At 53.1% G+C, this 13,016-nt stretch overlaps 1 protein-coding gene across 13 annotated transcripts; it reads right to left on the bottom strand.

Moving 5' to 3' along the window:
* Positions 1-160: 160 nt before the first annotated feature.
* On the bottom strand, positions 161-7,183 carry SLC37A4 (solute carrier family 37 member 4). Of its 13 annotated transcripts, XM_063636576.1 has the most exons (11): positions 7,113-7,136; positions 6,841-6,999; positions 5,373-5,715; positions 4,333-4,565; positions 3,767-4,010; positions 2,735-2,893; positions 2,401-2,486; positions 1,764-1,877; positions 1,489-1,554; positions 994-1,132; positions 161-881 (listed from the first exon to the last, which is right to left on the bottom strand). In XM_063636576.1, exons 3-11 carry the CDS (start codon positions 5,518-5,520, stop codon positions 715-717), a joined length of 1,356 nt encoding a protein of 451 aa, XP_063492646.1. In that variant the 5' UTR covers positions 5,521-5,715; positions 6,841-6,999; positions 7,113-7,136; the 3' UTR covers positions 161-714. The 13 variants fall into 13 exon arrangements, with proteins under 13 accessions (XP_063492646.1, XP_055129377.1, XP_063492651.1 ...); XM_055273402.2 differs by lacking the exon at positions 6,841-6,999 and having other exon boundaries at positions 7,113-7,183; XM_063636581.1 differs by lacking the exon at positions 1,489-1,554 and having other exon boundaries at positions 7,113-7,174.
* Positions 7,184-13,016: the final 5,833 nt, after the last annotated feature.

Below are 13,016 nucleotides of genomic sequence, written 5' to 3' on the forward strand. Positions count from 1 at the left end.
GAAGGCAGAGGAGGCATGAGCTTTAAAGGAGTCCATCTACACTTCAGCTTCCCTATTCCAGGGAAATGAAGTCTTTCCATTTTGGGGTGGAAAGAGCAGGTATTGACAGTATTTCCCAAGGAACCTCTCTCACTTTGAAAAAGATGAATCACTGACAGTGTTCAGTATCAAATCTAGTTTTAATCTTCTATAACAAGTCATCTTTTCTTCCCACCTATATCCAACTGCGCCTAGTGGTACAGTGAGAATGATGGCCTCCTCTCTTTCCCTGGAGTCTGAGGTATTGGCAACAGCAGTCGCCCACTGCTGAGAGGACTTAGGGCCCAGCAGAAGTCAAGGGTCATTAGTGCCCTGCAGCTGCAAAGATAGCCTCACTTTAGGTGGGGATGGGGTAGGATGGGGGAAGGACAGGGCCTGGGAAAAGAAGGGTACAGGAGGCTTCCTGACTGCATAAGTTTCCTGTTTGTCTGAAGGCAGGAAATAAGAGCTAATGAAGTCTAAGACCAAAGGTTATCTTTTAAATAGGGCATAGGATAGGGGAGCTGGGACCTCACTAGCCACTGATAACTTCCAGCGCCACCCGGGTGAGGGAAAAGGCGCAGAAATGGAAAGTGAAAGGTTTAGGGCTAGCCAGGCAGGGCCCCTCCTTTTCTCCCCCCACAGCGTGCAGGGGGAAGGCCACCGTGGGATGGTGCTCTGGAACCTGGACTCTCTTCACTCAGCCTTCTTGGACACTCGGCCCATCTTGGTGCGGATGTTTCGTAGGAGGAAGAAGGCAGCTGTGCTGGCTGCACAAATCACTTCAGCCACCCAGAAGGCTGTGCTCCAACTGTAGTGCTTGGCAATGGTGCTGAAGGGCAGCCCGGCCAGAAAGCCGCCCACTGTCGGGGAAGGGGAAGAACCTAAGCCAGTGGTGCTAGCTCCAGCTTCTCACTGGTCTATATGCAAAGCACGGGTGGGGGTGAGGGAGAGACTCTAGAAGGTAATACTTACCATTGGCCATGAGTCCCACAATGGCGTGGGAGGTGCCACACAAGTTGGGAGGGGCACTCTCATTGGCTATGACTCCAAACAGGGCAATGGGACCATACGAGGAGAAACCAAATACAGCTCCCAATACCAGGATCCAGAGCTGCCAAGGGCAGAGTGGAGTGGCATTCAGAATCGGAAAGCCGACCTGCCGACCCACCCCTGCCAAAGCAAGAAGAAGGCTTGGTCCCCAGGAACAAACAGTAGTCATAAAGGGACAGTAAGTGATTCTTTGCCTCCCACTCCCCAACACAACTGACAGTACAGAGCTAGAGTAGTAGATGCCACATTGAGCAAACCCAGGGACCTAGGTGGGCAAGGAAAGGAGGTACAGAAGTCATCCCTCAGCTAGAGGCTGTCCTCAGGATTTACACAAACTGGATTGGCTAGGGGTAAGGTGGAAGAGTAGGACAAAGGTGAGACAGACCAGGAGAAAAACCAGAGATATCTTTAAGGCACCTCATGCTCTGTAAAGCCTGTGAGCTCCGCGAGAGGGTGAAGAGCCAGAGTCCAGAAAGCAACATCCTAGAGGAGCACAGGGAAGAAAAGAAAACCAGGCCCGGAGTGGAGGAGGAGAACCCAGACACAGAGGAGCGGTCCAATCAGAACTGAAAAGGGAATCTGAGAGGCGAAGAAAAAATTGGCCCAGGCTGGAGCCAGGAGAGGGAGACAGAGTCAGTGGCCCTTGCCTTCTCTCCTTGTGCCCTGCCGTGAGCCAGGCCTTCCTTAATTACCTTGGGGGAATCACTGGTCACTGTTACCCGGAAGAGGTACATGGACACTGTCATGCCAGCCATCATGAACAGCAACAGGCCATGGCGAGGGTTCCCGTAGTTGGACAGTCCCGCCTATGGATACAGTCCCGGCAATGTCACGCCCTCAGAACAGGGCAGAGAACCCCCACCCCTGGACTCTGACACAGCAGGGCCTCTGCTGACAGGTCTTTGGCAATCCCACCACAGTCCTTGGCCCTGGGCAGCTCTGGGAGGCCCTGGGACCTGCTCATTACATTCTGAGGCCAAACTCCACAACATCCCTTCCTCCCCCGTCAGGCAGGACTAGGACACGTGCTGGGGAGGGCACCTAGTCTGTTCCCAGCCCATTTTCCTGGGGCTCTGGAGAAACCTACAGCTAAGCTAAGAAATATTCTGGCTGTCCTTCACATCAGTTAAAACTCTCCCCAAGAGCCTTAACCTCCACAACCCTAGGAAAGCTAAGACCAGCCCGGAATCATTCCCTCTTCACCCGGTCTAAACCAGCAGATGCCAACCTGCCTGTGCCCTGGGACTCCCATCTCTCCAGTGCCTGTCCCAGCCACGTTGTAAAGACTGAAAGGGACCCTTCTCCTTCCTGTCCCTTCTGCCCGCTCACCTTTGCCATGGCCCGGTCTGACAGGTAGCCAGCTGCGATGCTGCCTACAAGGCCCCCAACTTCCAGGGCACTCATGTAGGAGCTACCTGCAGTGGGGAGTTGTGGTGGGAAGAGGGAAGGGAAGGGTGGGAGGGTGTTACACATTGGAGTTGTCCCACAATGGCTTAAACCTGGAGAGGTACAGGGTTCCCATGGGTGACTGGCCACAGCTGCCTGAGTAGTGCCCGGCCTCAAGGAACGAATAAAGAAGATAAGTGGAAACAAGGCCTGAATTTCCATCCCCTGCATTGGTTCCTGCTCCTTATGCCCACCCTTGTCCCCATGCTCATCTTACCTACAAGAGCTGACTGTCCTTTCTCCTGGATAAGGAAGAACTGGCCCCAGTCAGTACAGCAGGTCTTTACTCCAAACACCACAAGGTAACCAGTGGAGAGCACCCACAGGTAAGGGGACAGCAGCAGCTCCTGTAGGGCACTCTCCTCCTTCAAGGAGCCTGGAGGTGGGAAGAGGCTGGGCATCAGGCTCTGCCCTGACTGCTCTCCCCAATCTGAGCCCCCAACATTCATTAACCAGCCACAGGGGCAGAGTCCATCCACACAGCCAGGATCAGCGTGAAGGGTATTCCCTCACCCCACTGCTCTCCTCTCCCCCTCTCCGCTGCAAGGTCAATGAATGAAAGAGAAACAGGACCAGGGAGGACCAAGCCACTTAAGGACCAAGCTCAATGAATGAAAGACAAACGGCCAAAAAGGACCAAGCCACTAAAGCTCATGATTCTATCTATCCAGGATAGGGAAGTCTGTGCTGTTGTGAGGAAGGGCCAGAAAATAACATGAGTCACAGCATTTGTTGGCTCTGCCACTTGTCCAGTACTTAACTGCCTCTTGGGATGCAGTTTTTTTTTTTTTTTTTTTTTTTTTTTTTTTTTTTTTGAGACGGAGTCTTTCTCTGTCCCCCAGGCTGGAGTGCACTGGCACGATCTCGGCTCACTGCAAGCTCCACCTCTCGGGTTCATGCCATTCTCCTGCCTCAGCCTCCTGAGTAGCTGGGATTACAGGCGCCCACCACCACGCCCAGCTAATTTTTTGTATTTTTAGTAGAGACGGGGTTTCACCGTGTTAGCCAGGATGGTCTCGATCTCCTGACCTCGTGATCCGCCCGCCTCGGCCTCCCAAAGTGCTGGGATTACAGGCTTGAGCCACCGCGCCCGGCTGGGATGCAGTTTTGTTTACTCCCCATGCAGCCTACATTATCACCTCTTCCCCCACATTCACTGACTAGCACAGGACCAGGCAAATGCCTAGTCTTCAACAAAAATCTGCCTGCTGAATGAGTGCCCCAGTGGTCGGTGTCGGTGGGGGCTCACCCTTCTTGCCCTTAGAGGGCGTGGGGTCCAGGTTGCGGAGTCCGACATCAGCAGGTTCATTGTGGATGAGCAGGAGACAGAGGAAGGAGACAACCACACACAGTGCCCCAGACAGGGCCAGCGTGCTGCGCCAGCTGTAGCTCTGGGCGAGGATGGTTGCCAGGATAGGACCCAGCCCTCCAGCCAGGTTCATGCTGGTTGATAGGATGGCCCACCAAGTGCCAAACTGAGATGGCTCAAACCACTGTGGGGCAGAGGGCGACAACGTTGGTGTCCAGCCTACTGCCCATGTTGAGGGTGGGGTCAGGTGAGGCAGCCCCAGAATCTCATATTACAGGGAACAGAGAGAGGGCGCTTCTGTTTGGCAAGGCAGTTTCCTCCCCTGCCACCTGATCCCACCACTCTCAGCCTCCTAAAATATCTTGACAAGCAATAGGAGCTGGCCAGGAACTGCTCAGGAACCTGCTCTGGGTTGCGTGTGGAGGTGGTGGGTAAGAAGGGGAGCTCCCACATGCTCTTTAGGCATCCTCTATGACAATCCAAACAGGCTCTTTGGAAGCACTCACCTTCCGCAGGACCTTCCCACATGGGGGCCAGCCCAGCCCCTGGGCCAGGCCATTAAGGAACCAGAGGGCAGCAAAGACAGGTACTGTGGAGCTCCAGGAAAAGAATATGTTGACCAGGCCAACCAGGAGCAGCCCAGAAGAGAAGAGCCAGCGAGCACTCATCTGGTCAGACAGCACCCCACTGACAAACTTGCTGATAGCATAAGCTGCCGACTGGCTGCTGGTGACGAGCCCTGCAGGGGAGGGGAGCAGGGAACATTACACTTAGGGGTCAGGGACCAGGGGAGAAACACAGGAGCAATGGAAGAAGGCATGGGGTCAGGTGTGTAGGGGTGCCCAGTGGGGTGAGACAGGTTACTTCCCAGAGGAACAGGAAGAGCCTGCGCTGCAATCTGACACTCATGGGGCCCTACTACTTCAGCCACTTCTCCTGCCTCACCATCAGCACTAGCCCCAGACTGACCCATGATTCTCAGCTACAGTTGTCAGGGAACAAAAAGGGAGCAGGATATGGCAGTTCCCCCTCCCTGGGATTTGCATATGGGATTTCCCACCTCACCCTGGATGCCAGTCCCGGGCCTCTAGCAGTTCTGTTGCTCCACTACCCAACATGGGGCGAAGGGCTCAGGATTGGAGTCAGGGACCCTGTCCCTCCTGAAGGGTAGCATGCCAGGCCACATGAAGTCATTGTGCCAACTTTTTAGTTCCCAGTGCTCACAGTGTCAGTAGACAGCACTCACCCTGAAGCTTCCACAGGCACCCACACAGGTGTGAAAACCATGCTCAGAAGCCCCTCAAACACTCTCGGGATAAACAGTGCCTCCAGGGGCATGCACACACATCAAATAAGCAGCCCTCCTTAGCCCCGCATGCACCCACGTCCGTGGATCTCAGAGCTTCTTCATCTGGCATATGCAGACTGGCCCCTGGCCTCTACTGTGCAGACACTACACCCACACGACATGCCCGTACACAAACACCCAGTGTGTCCTGCTGGTTCTGTGTCCCCAGGTCCACCACCCTGCTGTTTCAGGGCTCACCCAAATCATCCTTGTCCAAAGGGATCTCTTCCACCAATGATGGCATGACAAAGGAGAAGGTCTTGCGATTGAAGTAATACAGGCTGTAGCCCACAAACATGGCTGAGAAGATCACAGTGCGATAATAGCCATAGCCCTGGGCTGCCATGGTAGAAAAGAGCAGGCCCTACCGGCCAAGACGCACAGCCTCTGACCACAGCTCCTGCTTGCCGCTCTCACAGTTCCCAGATTTGCTGAGTTGGGTTTTTTCTGCTCCCTCCTCCACCCAGCTTCCCAGGTTCCCTTTATAGCCGCCTTCTGGACAATCATTAAGCCTGGGGAGGCTCCTAGGGGACCCAGTGTCCTGAGGGAGACAAGAAAACAAGAGATTACTGAGCGCCAAACTGTAGGGGGTGGAGGAGGTCCCAGAAGGAGGCATGCCTGTGAGCCAGGCCAGCACCCTGTGTCCCCAGGATTTCTGCCTTTACCTCCTCTATCATGTCTGCTTGCCTGTGAAACCAGCTTTGATTAAAGGTTCAACCTAATTACTTTTGTCTGCATGAGCCCAGGGGAGGCAGGGGTGGGATGAGCAGAGATGCCCTCTCTAGCCCTGCTCCCTCAGTCACAGAACCTTCTCATTCATTCACAGAAGGTTTATTAACTTACTAGTTGACAGGCACTGCACTTGGCACTATTATTTTCTACACCCACTCACCACCACCCCACCAAAACACAAAGTCAGACACATACCCCGGCTACCCCACTTCTAAGCCTTCTAGAGAGGGCCTCAATCCGTGGAACTCTCAATCCTTAGCACATAATAGATGTAATTGTTTCCTACAGTTGCCCCTTGTAATTCTATGCAAGGGGGACCTCCCCAGTTCAGGTCCCACGGTGTCACACAAAAAGCCCCGCTAAGGGCTGAGGTCCTGATGGGGCCCCACAGAGCTACCTCTGGGTCCCCATTACCCTGCGACGTCAGTCTGGGCTTCCTTCGGGCTAGCTGGGGGCTGCAGGGTCTGGTTTCCAACCTGTGGGACGTTGGCAGGGGCCGCAAGCAGAGGGACTGGGCAGCTCGTGGGCGGGAAGGTGCCCCGGCGGGCTTCGGGCTGCAGTGCACAACCGTCCCACCCAGGGCCCCGGCAACATGCCCCGGCTTTTCCGCTCAATTGGGAAAGCAACTGGAGCAGAAGGCGTAGGCACAGGCGGAGCGGGAGACTGCACGTATTCTCCCGGAGGCCCCGCGCTTCTGGCACCCAGAGGCTCAGCCTGGTAGGGGAGGGCCAGGCGGCGGGCGGGGGAGGGCCAGGCGGCGGGCGGGGGAGGGCCAGGCGGCGGGCGGGGGAGGGCCAGGCGGCGGGCGGGGGAGGGCCAGGCGGCGGGCGGGGGAGGGCCAGGCGGCGGGCGGGGGAAGAGGAGAGGCGACGGGCAGGGGAGAAGAGGCGGCGGGCTCGTGGCACCTGCCCAGCCCCGTGGGTCCTCACGCTACCCAGGACACGCGACTGTGCGGCTGAGAACCACGGGGGCCGGGGGTGCAGGAGCTGGAGAGGTGCGGAGACCACAAGACTGGCGCGATAGAAATGGGTCTTGTTCTGGTGGTCAGGGACAGCGCCTCGGTGGCCCCAAGACCCATGAATTGTCTCCGGAACTGCAGGAACAGCTCCGGGTCGTATCGGAAGTTGAGGTTCACCAACAATGGATCCCCAAGACCTGAGAGCCCCGCCCTCAGGTGACGCCCCTCCCCAGCATACCGCCCCCTACCTGAACAGAGGCGGGAGCCCCAATAGGACGGGGCGGGGCCAGCGAAGGTTGCGCATGCGCGGCGGGCGGGGGCGTGGTCTTCGCCTGCTGCTTCGTTTGCCGGCCAGTGGAGTTCTCCGCCCCACATGCCGGGGACGTCGACTTACTCCCTCCTGCTGGTCACGCTGCTCCTTGGACAAACGAGCATAGCGCCCCTTAGGGGCTGGGCACGGCATGTCCAATTCTTAAGTGGTTGCATTCAACAAACCAGTTTTTAGTGAGTGCCCTCCTCTACAAAACACACCGAACACTAAGGTGATAATCATTGTTCCCAAGTTGCTCACAGTTTGGGAAAGGTGTTGTAAGAGAACACAGTATTTTCTTTTTTCTTTTTTTTTGAGACAGTCTCGCTCTGTCGCCCAGGCTGGAATGCAGTGGTGCGATCTCGGCTCACTGCAAGCTCCGCCTCCCGAGTTCACACCATTCTCCTGCCTCAGCCTCCCGAGTAGCTGGGACTACAGGCGCCCACCACCGCGCCCGGATGATTTTTTGTATTTTTAGTAGAGATGGGGTTTCACCGTGTTTGCCAGGATGGTCTCGATCTCCTGACCTCGTGATCCGCTCGCCTCGGCCTCCCAAAGTGGTGGGATTACAGACGTGAGCCACCGCGCCCAGCCCACAATTTGGAATTTTAACTTGTGGTTAGATTGTTGGGGACAGAGACGGGGCCCGGGGTAAATATCAAATTCTAGTCCCAGACCCACAGCATTCTTTTTTTTTTTTTGAGACGGAGTCTTCCTCTGTCACCCAGGCTGGAGTGCAGTGGCGCGATCTCGGCTCACTGCAAGCTCCGCCTCCCGGGTTCACGCCATTCTCCTGCCTCAGCTTCTCCGAGTAGCTGGGACTACAGGCGCCCGCCACCACGCCCGGCTAATTTTTTTTTTTTTTTGTATTTTTGGTAGAGACGGGGTTTCACCGTGGTCTCGATCTCCTGACCTCGTGATCCGCCCGCCTCGGCCTCCCAAAGTGCTGGGATTACAAGCGTGAGCCACCGCGCCGGCCCCAGACCTACAGCATTCTAACTGTATGACCTTGGTTAATCTCTATGAGCTCCCGTTTCCTACCAGCCTGGTAGATCATTGTGAAGACTCAACAGATGGTTTAGATAAGAGCTCAGAAATTCTATAAGAGTTCTCAACAATAATGGTTTTCACTGATCCCAGGTAAGAATTGTGAGGAGTGGCCGGGCGCGGTGGCTCACGCTTGTAATCCCAGCACTTTGGGAGGCCGAGGCGGGCGGATCACGAGGTCAGGAGATCGAGACCACGGTGAAACCCCGTCTCTACTAAAACTACAAAAAATTAGCCGGGCGTGGTGGCGGGCGCCTGTAGTCCCAGCTACTCGGAGAGGCTGAGACGGGAGAATGGCGTGAACCCGGGAGGCGGAGCTTGCAGTGAGCCAAGACTGCGCCACTGCACTCCAGCCTGGGCAACAGAGCGAGACTCCGTCTCAAAAAAAAAAAAAAAAAAAAGAATTGTGAGGAGTAACAGTAGTGATGCTATTTTACAACAATGATGACTGTGTTCTCAGAAACAGAGCAAATGTTAACCCCGCCCATAGCTTCAACAGAAGATAACATAGCCTAACAAAGTCCCCAATAGTCCCAATCAGCCAGCACTTCCCGACCCCTCCCCAATAGAAACGTTATTATAAAAGCCTCAGCTTGAAAGCGATCAGGGTCTCAGCCAGACTCCTGACTGGAACTCCTCGCAGGCTTATTCCTGTGAATAAACCTGTTTGGCCGTGGAGTTGCCTCCTGTCTCTCGCTCTCTTCCCTTATATCTTCCTAAACAAGAGTGGCTGAAGGAATTGTTAAGTATTCCAAAATCGAGAGCAAAGATCTTTTACTCTAGAGAAGGTGGTCGGGGAAGGGAGGAGGAGGAGGAGATGAGATAAAATAGGATGACAGGCCGGACGTGATGGCTCATGCTTGTAATCCCAGCACTTTGGGAGGCCAAGGCAGGCAGATCACTTGAGGTCAGGAGTTTGAGACCAGCCTGGCCAACATGGTGAAACCCTGTCTCTACTAAAAATACCAAAATTAGCCAGGCTTGGTGGCGCACGCCTGTAATCCCAGTTACTAGGGAGGCTGAGGCAGGAGAATTTCTTGGACCTGGGAAGCAGAGGTTGCAGTGAGCCGAGATCGTGCCACTGCACTCCAGCCTGGGTGACAGAGCGAGACCCTGTCTCAAAAAAAAAAAAAAAATGGGATGACAATGTCACTGAACTTGGTTAATTCAAAACTGGGGAGGAGCCTAGTTTGTACCAGGCACTGTGCTTTCAGCCAGGTAGATCAGAGGACCAGGAAACAGTTCCTCCGAAACCAAACCAGAGCAGATTCTTACTTTACCTAATAGAGGAGTAGGGAGCCATCAGGTTTTTCTCCCCTTTTATTTTTAAGATTTAACACACACATAATAAAATACAAAAAGTGCAGGAATCTTACATGTACAACTCAATGATCTTTTACACATGTTAATACCCCTGTAACTACCACCTAAATTAACAGCCCTATCGTTTTGTTTTGGAAATGGAGTGATCTCAGCTCACTGCATCCTCCTTCTCCGGGATTCAAGCGATTCTCCTGCCTCAGCCTCCCGAATAGCTGGGATTACAGGCATGCCCCACCATGCCTGGCTAATTTTGTAATTTTAGTAGGGATGGGGTTTCTCCATGTTGGTCAGGCTGGTCTCGAACTCTCGACTTCAGGTGATCTGCCCCCACTTGGCCTCCCAAAGTGCTGGGATTACAGGCGTGAACAACTGCACCCAGCCAACCTGGTTAATTTTTCTGTTTTTCATAGAGACGAGAGTTTCACCATATTGGCCAGGCTGGCCTCGAAATCTTGAGCTCAAGGGATCCGCCCGCCTTGGTCTTCCAATGTCCTGGAATTATAGGCATGAGCCACTGTGCCCAGTAGATGGTGTTTATTTGTTTGTTTGTTTGTTTGTTTGTTTTTGAGACAGAGTCTTGCTCTGTCGCCCAGGCTGAAGTGTAGTGGCACGATCTCGGCTCACTGCAACCTCCGCCTCCCGGGCTCAAGCCATTCTCCTGTCTGAGCCTCCTGAGTAGCTGGGATTACAAGCATGTGCCACCACGCCCAGCTAATTTTTGTATTTTTAGTAGAGACAGGGTTTCACCCTATTGGCCAGGCTGGTCTCGAACTCCTGACCTCAGGTAATCCACCCACCTCGGCCTCCCAAAGTGCTAGGATTACAGGCGTGAGCCACCGTGCCCGGTCTGTTTTTTATTTTTTATTTATTTATTTTTGTTTTGAGAGAGGCTTGCTCTGTTGCCCAGGCTGGAGTGCAATGGTATCTTAGCTCACTCTAACCTCAAACTCCTGAGCATTGAGCGATCCTCCCAAGTAGCTAAGACTACAGGACCAGGCCACCTGGGTTCAAGCAATTCTTCTGCCTCAGCTTCCTGAGTAGTTGGGATTACAGGTGCCCGCAAACACGCCTGGCTAATTTTTGTATTTTTAGTACAGACGGGGTTTCTTTCTTTTTTTTTTTTTTTGAGATGGAGTCTCGCTCTGTTGCCCAGGCTGGAGTGCAGTGGCACGATCTTGGCTCACTGCAAGCTCTGCCTCCCAGGTTCATGCCATTTTCCTGCCTCAGCCTCCCGAGTAGCTGGGACTACAGACGCCCGCCACCAGGGCCAGCTAATTTTTTGTATTTTTAGTAGAGATGGGGTTTCACTGTGTTAGCCAGGATGGTCTTGATCTCCTGACCTCGTGATCCACCCGCCTCGGCCTCCCAAAGTGCTGGATTACAGGCGTGAGCCACCGCACCCGGCGTACAGACGGGGTTTTGCCATGTTGGCCAGGCTAGTCTCAAACTCCTGAGTTTAGGTGATCCACCTGCCTCAGGCTCCCAAAGTGCAGGGATTACAAGCATGATCCATCGCACCCAGCCAGTGGGAATTAAATGAAAAAACATTTTAAAGCACTTTATGATCAGGATAGTAGGGACTCAAATGCTAGTTTGTTCACTGTATTTCCAAAGAATGTTAAGAAATGAGAAGATAGGCCGGGCGTTGGTGGCTTACTCCCGTAATCCCAGCACTTTGGGAGGCTGAGGTGCGCGGATCATGAGGTCAGGAGTTCGAGACCAGCCTGATCAACATGATGAAACCCTGTCTTTACTAAAAATACAAAAATTAGCTGGGTGTGGTGGCATGCACCTGTAATCCCAGCTAATCAGGAGGCTGAGGCAGGAGAATCACTTGAACCTGGGAGGCAGAGGTTGAAGTGAGCCAAGATGGCGCCATTGCACTCCAGCCCGGGCAACAGGGCGAGACTCAGTCTCAAAAAAAAAACCACAAAAATTAGCCGGGCATGGTGGCACACACCTGTAATTCCAGCTACTAGGGAGGCTGAGGCAGGAGAATCACTTGAACCAGGGAGGTGGAGGCTGCAGTGAGCTGAGATCATGCCACTGCACTTGAGCCTGGGTGACAGAGCAAGACTCCATCTCAAAATTTAAAATAAATAAATAAATAAATAAATAATTTTTTTTTTATTAACCAGGCGTGGTGGCTCATGCTGATAGTCCCAGCTACTCAGGAGGCTGAGGTGGGAGGATTGCTTAAGCCTGGGTGGTCAAGGTTGCACTGAGCAGCGACTGTGCTACTGCACTCCTGCCTGGGCGACCAAGTGAGACCTTGTCTCCAAAAAAGTAAAAAAAAAAAAAAAAAAAAGGAAGACATCCCAAATCAATAGAGTGGAGTGGATTAACTAATAAATAAGGCCAGGCACAGTGGCTCATGCCTGTAATTGAAACACTTTGGAAGACCAAGGCAGGAGAATTGCTTGAGCCGAAAAGGTTGAGGCTGCAATGAGCTGTGATCACTCCACTTCACTCCCTCCTGGGTGACAGAATGAGACCCTGCCTCAAAATAAATAAATAATAAATAAATACATTGTTCTAGGTATTTAGAAAAAATCAACTTAGATCTCTATTGCACACTCCACACAAAATAAATCCCAGATAGATTTAAAAATGCCATTTAAGGCCTGACACAGTGGTTCACACCTGTAATTCCAGCACTTTGGGAGGCCGAGGTGGGCAGATCGCCTGAGGTCAGGAGTTCAAGACCAGCCTGACCAACATGGTGAAACTCTGTCTCCACTAAAATTACAAACATTAGTTGAGCGTGATGGCACATGCCTGTAGTCCTAGCTACTCAGGAGGCTGAGGCAGGGGAATCGCTCAAACTCAGGAGGTAGAGGTTGCAGTGAGCCGAGATTGCACCACTGTACTCAGCCTGGGCAACAGAGACAGACTCCGTCTCAAAAAAATAGAGGCCGGGCACAGTGGCTCACACCTGTAATCCCAGCACTTTGGGAGGCTGAGGCAGGTGGATCACGAGGTCAGGAGATCGAGACCATCCTGGCTAACACGGTGAAACCCCGTCTCTACTAAAAATACAAAAAATTAGCCAGGCGTAGTGGCAGGCGCCTGTAGTCCCAGCTACTCGGGAGGCTGAGGCAGGAGAATGGCGTGAACCCTGGAGGTGGAGCTTGCAGTGAGCCGAGATCGCGCCACTGCACTCCAGCCTGGGCGACAGAGCGAGACTCCGTCTCAAAAAAATAAATAAATAAACATTTCACACCAGAGGTCTACAGGTGTTACATCTGAGGAACCTACATTGACACATCATATTTGCCCAAAGTCTACAGTTTCAGTTATCTTGGTGTTGCACATTCTATAGGTTTTGACAAATGTATATGTACCCACCATTATGGTGTCATACAGAACTTTGGGTGATAATAAACTGTAAGTTCAGTGATTGTAACAAATGTACCATTCTGGGGGAGATCGAGTATGTGGGGACAGGAGGTATATGGCAACTCTGTACTTG

The sequence above is a fragment of the Symphalangus syndactylus genome, chromosome 3 (genome assembly GCF_028878055.3).
Source record: "Symphalangus syndactylus isolate Jambi chromosome 3, NHGRI_mSymSyn1-v2.1_pri, whole genome shotgun sequence".
Taxonomy (NCBI): domain Eukaryota; kingdom Metazoa; phylum Chordata; class Mammalia; order Primates; family Hylobatidae; genus Symphalangus; species Symphalangus syndactylus.